We start from the raw sequence: 11528 nt of genomic DNA, 5'->3' as shown, positions 1-11528 counted from the left end.
GACAGGTTGTCTGCACAGTACGTCGGCAAACCCATTCAAATGAATGGGCAGATGTTTGCCGACGTATTGTAGCCTTATTTTCAGATGTAAAACGAGGCATAATACGCCTCGTTTACTTCTGAAAATAGGTCGTGTGAACCCAGCCTTATTCTTGAGCTCCCTGGATTGCATTTGACTTTGCTGAATTGCCTGGTACACTGACCTCTGCTTGCCCGGCTATTCTTTGGATAATCCTTTACACCCTGCCTTGGTAAATCTTTGCCACCTTTCCAGGAAGACTGCCCATGGAACCATGACCTGTAGGTTTTTACCATGTGAAATCAAAACCTCCTCGTGGAGGTCCCTGGTGAATCCCGGAAGTCCGTTAGCCTCCGGGCTCCTGGGTCAGCCAGTGCTAAATCCCAGTGGCATCTATAGAATTCACATTCTCCTTACACTGTCAAAAAATGATCCTGTGTCTTCTGGTGAGCTTCCATATTCTATTATAGGAATGAAACTGCTCATAAAGGGAGCAGTTCTGATAGCAAGAATAGTTATATATGCAATTTCAAAATTAACAAGAAGTCTCCTGAGTGCATTAAAATATGTATTCATGTTGTGTCCTATTATATTTCCCTCAAACTTACTCAGTTCTGATTAGGTCCGAAAACTTTCAATATCAATAATTGTGAATTTACTGTTATATAACGCTACTTGTACTTAACCGTTATCGTCCATGTATCTAAAACCAAAGCAAATACATGATAGTATAGCCATTCTGAGATATTTGTCGCAATTAAAAATGCCTACAGAAATGCCACAAAGATTACAAAATTTTATTTTAATAAGTAAAATAAATGATTAAGGACCAGGGATATACAAAGATTATTGCTGAAAATAGCCAGGACTGCAATAGTCTTATTCCCATGAAAAAAATCTAGTCCCATTTAACCAATAAAGGCAACATTTGATCAGCTTAAAAACTGTCACATTGTATCATGATAAATAGAAGATGATTAAATTTTAACATTGTTAACTAGAAGCTCCATCTTCTTGAGTTTGCGTTTATTCTTTGGCATGGGTTTCTTGTACTGGCCATTTTTTAGCAGATGTTCCTTGCTGTGATGAATCTGAGCACCATGCTGTAGCTGGAAAGCGCACAGTGCCTGCAGTGGGCGGAGGATGGTCTGCCAAATAAATTAGAAGAAGGTGTAAATATATACAAGGTACACAGTCATGGTAAAATGTAAAATTCAGATTGCATCTGACAACAGTCCTTACAGTATCTTTATGAGTAAAAATATTCTATCTTTTTATCTAAAAGGAAAAAAAAAAAAGATCTGAAAACATTTTCATACATTTTTTTTCCCATGTTAGGGAAAACCCATCCAACACATCTGAATGGGTTTTTTTCTGCAGCATTTGTTTACACAAACCATATTCAGATGTTTGGAACAAAACAAAAATTTCTGCAACAAATCTACCACGTGTGAACCCTTATATTTAACACCCCTCCAAAAAAAAAACCCACCTTATTTCTTGTAGAAGGCAGGTCAACATGCAGAACAGAGTTCTCACTATACACTTAACCCCTTCACGACTGCCATACGGCTATATACGTTCTAACTGCCGATTTCCCGTGCAGTCAGCATGTGTATAGAAAGCGGCAGCCTGGAAGGGGTTTAATGAGTGCAGTGCTGCTTCAGTGTGAGCAGCACTGCACTCTTACGTGTGCCCGGGGCTTTGAGAGCACCGGAATACACCCCCCACTGTAGATAGTGCCACCCACAACACCTGCAAAACACTCTGTAAATAGTGCCACCTAAACTCCCTCCCACCTAAACTCCCACCAGCATCGGAATCCCCGGCCAGCGCTCTGGCCGAGAATTCCCCTCCTAGAGGGTGCCCTCGCTGCCTTTCCATCCCCGCTGTAGATAGTGCCACTCCCCCCCCGGCAGATAGCAAACCCCCCCACTGTAGACAGCATCACAACCCCCACTGTAAATAGCACCCCCTGAACTGACTCTAGGAACAGAATACCCGGTGTCAGATAACACTGGCCAGGGATTCCGCTCCTAGACAGAGCCACTAACGTCACTGTCCATTTGCACAGTGACGTTAGTCGCTCTCTCCAGGAGCGGAATCCCCAGCCGACACTCTGTCCGGGGATTCCGCTACTGGTGTCACTATCCATATATGGACAATGATGTCAGCGGCTCTCTCTAGGAGCGGAATCTCGGTGTCAGATCGCTCTGTGTCGGGGATTCCGCTACTGGAGAAGCCCCTGGTGTCACTATCCATATATGTACAGTGAGATCAGGGGCTACTCCTGGAGGGGAAAACATGCACAGGATTTCTGTTTGCATCACCATAGGTTTCCATTTGCATCACCATTGGTGACGGATTCCATTTCAATGGTGACGGATCTGGTGCAAATGGTTTCCGTTTGTCTCAGTCGTGCAAGGGTTCTGTCGTTTTGACGGAATGACTATCGTAGTCGACGGAAACCATTTGCACCAGATCCGTCACCATTGAAATCAATGGTGATGCAAACGGAAAGCTATGGTTACCGTTTGTTTCAGTTAGGGTTCCGTTCTGATGGAAAGCTCTGACGAAACGCCAGAACGGAACCCGGACGCAGATGTGAACGAAGCCTAAAACTGGATTCCACTGTATTTATATGTTAAGCCCACCTGATTAATTTCTGTGTTTTTCTCCATTATTGAAAGTGCAATTGCAGCACATTCCAGGGTGGAAAGACACATGTTAGTTGGTTGTGTTCGAATAACATATTGACTTGAAATGGTGGTCTTCAACTGCACCTGAAAAAAATTTTATCAGCCAGTTAGCACAGGATACAATTTGTTCTCAGGATTTCATGAAAACAATTCTTAAATATAGCTCCAGGACGGTGACATACAGCACCACCCTACAATAATCTAATTTACCACATCATTTCATTCCAAAATTGCTTTATTATGCACAATGTCAACAAAGAGCAGATACATTTTTGTTTCTATGCTAATTTTTCTCTTCTCTTTAATAAATTAAAAGCAGTGTAATGTAATATTTAATCCTAATCCCTGCTGAACTTGCTTCTAAGAGAGTCCAAATTTGACTAACGCTATAATACCGTTAGAACAAGGATTAACCTTAAAATGATCTGTTCTGGAAAGATATGTCAGCAAAGAAAAAAAAACATTTTATTATATCATAATTCAATGATCAAACAAACCATATTTTATAAACACCTGTATATTTTCAACATGGCGATGGAACATGTAATTATCATATCTGTGTCTTGTACTTTGCGAAACCTAAATGCAGCAACGTCTACACCTGTATAATACATTTTTATAAAAATCCATTCTATGATGTTTGGAGCATAAAAAGGTGCCTAACATCTAAGAGGAAAAACAGATATTAGCACATCCCCATCCAGGGTTCTCCATATGTATGCAAAGATCAATGATTTTCCAAAGTACCTTGTACTTCACCCCATCCACTCACTGCTACGTTTACTGTGCTGTTGCTTACATTTTAATAATTGTGTGTCATTTCAGGTCTTATTTTTACCACTGCTTTCCTAGATAAGCCAGTAAGGGGGCTCTTCACTCAAGAACTTAAGGCCCTTTTACACCGGCCTATAAGTGGCCGATGCAGCCGATCAACGAGACATCGCAGATTGGCGCTCGCAAGCTCCTGTAACACGGAGCTATGGATGGGGACGAGCGGCCGTTACATCGATCGCTCATCCCCACACATTATTATCATGTCGGCAGCGTGTCTCCCTGTTTAACCCCTTCCCGCCGCAGCCATTTTTCAGATTTTCATTTTCGTTTTTTCCTCCCCACATTTCAAAAGCCATAACTTTTTTTATTTTTTCGTCGATATAGTCCTATGAGAGCTTGATGTTTGCGGGACGAGTTGTAGTTTTTTTGTAGCACCATTTATTGTGCCATATAATGTACTAGGAAACGGGAAAAAAATTATTTGTGGGGTAGAAAGTGAAAAAAAAATGATTCCTCCGTTGTTTTTTGCGCTCCGTTTTTACGGAATTCACTGTGCAATTAAAACAACATGTTAACTTTATTCTGTGGGTCCATATGACTACGGCGATACCAAATATATATTGTTTTTTCTATATTTTACTACAATTACAAGTAAAAACCTAAGTGTAAAAAAGAAAATTTATTTTGTGTCGCCATAACTTTTTTATTTTTCCATCGATTAAGTGGTATGGGGCTTATTTTTTGCAGGATAAGCTGTAATTTTTAATGATATCATTTTGGACGTTTCGATCACTTTTTATTTCATTTTTTGTGGGAGATTAGGTGACTAAAAAAAGAGCGATTCTGGTGTTTAAATTTTATTTATTTTTACGGCGTGCACCATGCGGGTTAAATAATGATATATTGTAAAAGATCAGGCCTTTACGGATGCGGCGATACCAATTATGTTTATTTTATTTATTTTTTTACTATGCTGTAGGGGGAAAATGGAAAAGTTTTTTTTTAAACTTTTAATATTTTAATTTATTTTTTTTATTTTTTTTAACTCAATACGTTTTTATTGATATTTTCAACACAAAATTAACATACATTTGCTTTCCGTTGCATAGGATATGTAATACTTGCATTATCAGACAAACCTAATACAAAACATGCAGTACAAAGAAAAATCCAGATATAAAACAAAAATAAAACAGTACCTATGAAATAGAACCTTCAGTTGAAATAACACCGTACATATGATATATTCCCTTACTTATGGAATACTGTCTTGTCTTTCCTCTTGGATTATGACTACTTCGTCTCCTTCTTACTATACTCTCCTCTTCTTTTTGTTTCCCCTCAAAAATTAAGGTTATGAGCGCTACTCAACCATGTATCCCATTCTGTCTCATATTTAGGTATTGAATGGTTCTTATGTGCCATCATTTTCTCATGCGAGCATGTGCTGTTGACATGTGCAATAATTTCCGTTAGTGAGGGGATTGTTGGACTTTTCCAGTACCTAGTTATGGCTATTTTGGTCGCAAGAAGTATATGCGCCGCCATTATTCTAAATTCCCTCGGAATCTCTTTAATGTTTAAAAAAAGTAAAGCTAGTGAAGGGGAGGGAACTATTGTAATCCCTATGATGTCTGACAATAGAAGGAATGTGGCTTTCCACAAATTTTTGAGTAGTGGACATTTCCATAAAATATGAATCAAAGTTCCTCTACCTCCGCAGTTCCTCCAGCAATAGTGAGAGGCATTTGGATATATGCGTTGAAGTTTATCTGGCGTGTAATACCAACGAAGCATCGTTTTCATCACTGATTCATAATGCAGGGTGCATTTCAAATTTTTTGCTATGAAAGTAAGTGCACTTGTCCAATCCTGCTCAGTATATTCACTCGTGAGTTGCTTCTCCCATGCCAGAAAAGATGAAGACTTTTCAAATGTGTTTTTAGATCCCAAGAGATCATATAAAGGCCGCAATCCTCTAGAATGTATCCCAGTTTGGGACCACAATCGGAATATGTCCGCATTAGCTGTAACCTCAAACTGACCCTCCGCTTGCAAAAAATGTCTGATTCTTAGAAATTTGTAAAATTCAGTGTTCGGGATACCATATTTGGTATGTAAGGAATTAAATTGTACCAAATGGCTATGCTCTATCAAGGATGACATCTGTGTCAGACCCTTTTTCTTCCAAGACCTGAGGTCCAAGTCAGGTATAAGGAACTCTAGAGCGTCTAACGGTGATATTGGGAGTATAGAGAATGCAGATGTACCACTTAACGTATGGAATTTTGCCCAATTCTGTAAGGAAGTATCTAGGAAATAGGGCAGGTGAGAGTCATGGGTTTTGGAATGTAATTTTACTATTAGGAGAGCTTTTAGATTATGAATAGGGGATATTGATGTTTCAATGTGTACCCAATTTTTGGAGATGTCTCCCTCCCACCAATCTTTCAATTGAGATACCTGGGTAGCTAGGTAGTAATGTTGAATATTTGGTAAACTCAAGCCCCCGTGTTTTTTCCCTTTATTCAGTAGTCTAGCCGCTATTCGCGGTCTACTCTTCTGCCAGATATATGTGTTTACCAATTTATTTGCCTTATTGAAAAAGGAAAGGGGCATTTTTATCGGCAATGTCCGGAACAAGTATAATAATTTCGGAAGTACTAACATTTTAAAAGCGGCTATGCGGCCTATCCACGAGACTTCATGTGCTGCTAATTGTTTCAATTCTAGTTCTATTTGAGATAACATAGTATAGTAATTGACTTGATATAACTGTGACATTTTAGAAGTGATATTAACCCCCAGGTATTTTATGTGTGATTGTTGCCAATCCAACTGGAATTTCCCCCTCATAGATCCGATGTCCGACGATGAGCAATTCAAGGCTATAGCTTGGGATTTTCCCATGTTAACTTTGTAAAACGCCATCTGTCCAAATTTCTGTATGATCTGAAATGCAGCTGCTAATGACGTTTCTGGTTTTTCTAAAGTTAATATTATGTCATCTGCATATAAGGATATGCAATGAGCACGGCCTCCTATTTTTATCCCTTGAATCTCTTGATGTAGTCTAATAGCTTGAGCTAATGGTTCTATTGATAGGACAAAAATCAGAGGTGACAATGGACATCCTTACCTTGTCCCGTTTGTTATTTATTTTGTGTCGCCAAATTCTAAGAGCCATAACTTTTTTATTTTTCCATCGATTAAGAGGTATGGGGCTTATTTTTTGCAGGATAAGCTGTAATTTTTAATGATATCATTTTGGACGTTTCGATCACTTTTTATTTCATTTTTTGTGGGAGATTAGGTGACTAAAAAAAGAGCGATTCTGGTGTTTACATTTTATTTATTTTTACGGCGTGCACCATGCGGGTTAAATAATGATATATTGTAAAAGATCAGGCCTTTACGGATGCGGCGATACCAATTATGTTTATTTTATTTATTTTTTTACTATGCTGTAGGGGGAAAATGGAAAAGTTTTTTTTTTTACTTTTAATATTTTAATTTATTTTTTTTATTTTTTTTAACTCAATACGTTTTTATTGATATTTTCAACACAAAATTAACATACATTTGCTTTTTGTTGCATAGGATATGTAATACTTGCATTATCAGACAAACCTAATACAAAACATGCAGTACAAAGAAAAATCCAGATATAAAACAAAAATAAAACAGTACCTATGAAATAGAACCTTCAGTTGAAATAACACCGTACATATGATATATTCCCTTACTTATGGAATACTGTCTTGTCTTTCCTCTTGGATTATGACTACTTCGTCTCCTTCTTACTATACTCTCCTCTTCTTTTTGTTTCCCCTCAAAAATTAAGGTTATGAGCGCTACTCAACCATGTATCCCATTCTGTCTCATATTTAGGTATTGAATGGTTCTTATGTGCCATCATTTTCTCATGCGAGCATGTGCTGTTGACATGTGCAATAATTTCCGTTAGTGAGGGGATTGTTGGACTTTAGATAAAGCCCCATTGACGAAAACCCTTGCCGACGGAACAGTATATAAAGCCCTGATTGCATTTGTAATAGAACCTTCAAATCCCATTTCCCCTAAGACTGTGAAGACAAATGACCAATTAACCCTATCGAAGGCTTTTTCAGCGTCTAGAGTTACCATAACTGCTTTAGTCCCTTTCCTATCTACATAATCTAAAATATTAATAACCCTCCTGGTATTTTCCGTTGCCTGTCTCCCCTTAACAAAACCCACCTGGTCCCTGTTGACCAAAAATGGGATCACGTCTGTCAGACGGTTTGCCAAAACTTTGGCGTAAATTTTTAAGTCAGAATTAAGGAGGGATATGGGCCTGAAATTTTGCGGTGAATCAGGTGTCTTCCCTGGTTTCGGAAGTGTCACTATCACTGCACTTAGCATTTCTTTCGGGAAACAGCCTTTCATAATTGCGTGCTTCAAGACGTCAAACAAGTGAGGGAGGAGAGCTTCTTCAAAAGTTTTATAATAGGCTCCAGATAAGCCATCAGGGCCAGGAGCTTTATGAAGCGGGAGAGCCTTGATTATTTTGGAGACCTCTATCTTTGACAGGGGAAGATTGAGATCTTCTAATTGATGTGGTGATAAACGTGGCAGTTTTAGGTCAGTCAAGAAATCTTTGACGACTTGTTGGGTTGATTGTGAATTTGCCGTATGTGACTTTAAATTATATAGGGATTCGTAGTATTCTTTAAATTTCTGTGCTATACCTTCAGGTGAGTATGTTTTAGTATTACCTAGGGGTTCCTTTAGGAATGGTATCTTACTCTTCACCGCCCTAGCTTTCAATCTCTTTCCTTCTTTGCTCTATGTCCCCACTTTATAAAAAGACCTCTTATATACGCTTTATGTGCGTTCCACAACACAAAAGGGTCATTTACAGAATTAACATTCAGCAGAATATATTCTTCTATACCCTTACGCAACTCTTCTTTATACTTAGGGTGAGACATCAAATATGCATTATTTCTCCATAAAAAATGAGAAGTTGTGTTATGAACATCCTTAACACACATAGTTATAGCAGCATAATCTGACCATTTAATCAGTTCAATAGACGACTTTTCTACTTTTTGTATCAAAGAACGACCAACTAAAAATAAATCTATACGAGAATAAGACTTGTGTACTTGAGAATAAAAGGAATAATCCCTTTCTATGTCGTGTTGAATACGCCATATGTCATATATGTCTTCTCGGAGTAAGACAGGAGCTAAAGATTGGTAGTGGGTTTTATTGTCGCTCGTGGAGTCTATTATGGGATCATGGATGGTATTGAAGTCCCCACATACCACTAGTTCTCCTCGTCTAACCTTGTTGATCTTGTTAAATAATTTGTTAATGAAGCGAATTTGATGTGTATTTGGGGCATAAGCCACCACTATTGTAAATAACATATTATTAAGCTCTCCTATCTTGATAATATATCTCCCTCCTGGATCCGAAAAGGACGATATTGGAGTAAAAGCAACTGTGTTTCTTATTGCTAGGAGTACCCCTCTCTGCTTTTTAGTATAATGAGAAAGGATAATGTTAGGGAATTTGGGGTGTTTTATTCTATGAGCATCCTGTTCTACTATATGAGTCTCTTGTGCACACAGTATATCCCCTTTCAGGGTCAGAGCTTCTTTCCACATAAACGCTCTTTTGTGAGGGCTGTTCAAGCCTTTCACATTTATAGAAACAAATTTAACCATTACTAAATAGTATAGCAACGAGAGTATGGGAGTGAGGTGTCACGTGATATTCCCGTGTCCCTTTGGAACCTATATGTTTATCTAATCGGCGGAGAACGATGTATGTTCCCAGACTCGCAAAAGGTGACATTATATTTCTCAGTTTATGCTTAGATATATCTAATGTTACATCCTCTAATTTTATCATTTCACTGTTCAAAAGACATAGGTAACAAACCAACCTATTGAGGTGCCTCATGACCCAAGTAGAGTCGCACCAACCACACACACACTTTAAACACATATACAGCTGAATAAGCTGTTGATGGATACCGGGACAATTTCTCAGGGCTCAAATCCCAGAGACATGCCAGAACTCCGAACGGCAACTATATCACGCTGTATTGGTGACTCTTTATGTAACAGCTCTTGATCCTCCGTCGTCTCCGGGCAAGGAAGGTTCCTGGATTGTAAAAACTTTCTTCCTTCTACCAGGTTTGAAATAACATGAAATGTTCCATTGTGGCATATCAGAATTTTAACAGGGAAGCCCCATCTATAAGCGATGTTATGATCACGTAAAGTTGCTGTTATTGGTGACAAGCTTTTACGCATGCGGCAGCATAGTTTAATATGCTGATATGGTGCTGGTATGTCTCCCATCGACCGTACCGCGGCCATCAACGCGTCTTTGACGTGATAATAGTGAATCCTTATGAGGACATCTCTAGGCAAGGTTTCTGGTAAGTGTTTCGGCTTTGGCACTCTGTGTGCCCTATCAATTATGATGTCAGTAGCTGAACTTGTTGGTAGTATTGCCATCATGAGTGTTTGTACATATTTGGTGAGATCTGCAGTTTGAATGTCCTCTGATACTCCTCTAATCTTCATATTGTTCCGTCTAGAACGATCTTCCAGATCTATTACTTTAGCTTGTAAGATTTCAATTTCTGCCGTCATGTCTGAATGTGAGTCCACTAAGTTGTTATGGGACGTTGCAAACTCCCCCATTTTGTGCTCCATATGTTGTGTTCGCTGTCCGAGTCCCTGCAATGTAGCAGTAATGGGGGCTAGTAAGGCGGTGAATTCTGAATGTATAGAGGTGCTAAACACCGTCAGCATCTCCTTCATCAGGGTGCCCGATGCTGGACTATCGTTAGATGAACCCCGGGAGTAAGAGTCTCTCTCCCTTACCTCAGTGTCTCGGCCTGACTGCGCCTGTAATTTGAAGCGCTGCTTCTCCGGGCTTAGTGAAGGGGAAGATGGCGTCAACCTCGTGGCGCCCTCTTCACTAACCTCATCCAGAGACTCCGCTGCCAAAGGACTGTATCGGGATCCCGGAATTCTCTTCTGCGTCGGCCTCCTGGTTTCCGTTGAGGTGAGTATGGATCTTCTCATACCCTGGGAAGAGCTGGCGGTGTGAGGTGAAGCTGGGTTTCCCAGGCTTGAAGGAGAGGGATGTGAGGTGAGGCCAGCAGCCCCGTCTTCTCCTTCCCGGTCTTTCTCAAAGTAGAAGTCCAATTTGCCTTGTTGTTTAAGGCTTTTCTTGCCCCTTGTCATCATGAGTAGTTATAACTACTTTTCAGGTGCCGAAATCACTTTTTAGAAGAGCTTAGCTTTGCAAGTAGCTTTGATGTTGCCGTAGCTCTCGATTCAAGCTGCCATGTCTCTCGGCTGCCAAGCCACGCCCTTAAGTTTTTTTTTACATTAAAAAAACCCTTTATTTTACTAATATTTACGGGACTTCAACCAGCGATCGTTAGTTCGCTTGCACTATATACTGCAATACTAATGTATTGCAGGATATCGTGATTCTGACAGGCTTCTATTAAGCCCTGCCGGAGACAGCGCTTAATAGGAGTACAAAGATGGCGGACCTGGGTGCCTTCATTAGGCTCTCAGGCAGCCATAGCAACCATCGCCACGCCGCAATTGCATTGTGGGGGGGCACGATGAGCTGTTAGAGGGGGTCGCCCCCTCTTTCTAACTATTTAAACGCCGCGGTCGCTATTGACTGCGGCATTTAATAAGTTAAACGAGCGGGATCACTCTCGAGCGCGATCCCGCTCGTTACTCTGAGGGTATGTTTACATGGCAGCGTCCGTTACGGCTGAAATTACGGGGCTGTTTTCAGGAGAAAAATGCTCCGTAATTTCAGCCGTAATGGCATGTGCAGGCGTCTTTCGCTGCGTCCATTACGAACGTAATTGGAGCTGTTTTTCCATGGAGTCAAGGGAAAACGGCTCCATTTACGTCTGAAGAAGTGACAGGCACTTCTTTGACGCAGGCGTTTTTACGCGCTGCCTTTTGACAGCGGCGCGTAAAAAAATCACCGTCGGCA

At 40.0% G+C, this 11528-nt stretch overlaps 1 protein-coding gene across 3 annotated transcripts in view; it reads right to left on the bottom strand.

The window, feature by feature from the left end:
• Positions 1 to 805: 805 nt before the first annotated feature.
• DTWD2 (DTW motif tRNA-uridine aminocarboxypropyltransferase 2) overlaps positions 806 to 11528 on the bottom strand; it is a 309013-nt gene continuing 298290 nt past the window's right edge. For all 3 annotated transcript variants that reach the window (XM_075854815.1, XM_075854813.1, XM_075854814.1), the window contains exons 6-7: positions 2673 to 2801; positions 806 to 1166 (exon numbers count right to left, since the gene is read on the bottom strand). In XM_075854815.1, the coding sequence (XP_075710930.1) occupies positions 996 to 1166; positions 2673 to 2801 (300 nt within the window). In that variant the 3' untranslated portion in view covers positions 806 to 995. The remainder of the gene's footprint in view (positions 1167 to 2672; positions 2802 to 11528) is intronic.

Source organism: Rhinoderma darwinii, chromosome 1, assembly GCF_050947455.1.
Source record: "Rhinoderma darwinii isolate aRhiDar2 chromosome 1, aRhiDar2.hap1, whole genome shotgun sequence".
NCBI lineage: Eukaryota > Metazoa > Chordata > Amphibia > Anura > Rhinodermatidae > Rhinoderma > Rhinoderma darwinii.
Note: the sequence above shows the minus strand (reverse complement) of the source record. Positions and strands in the feature narration are given on the sequence as shown.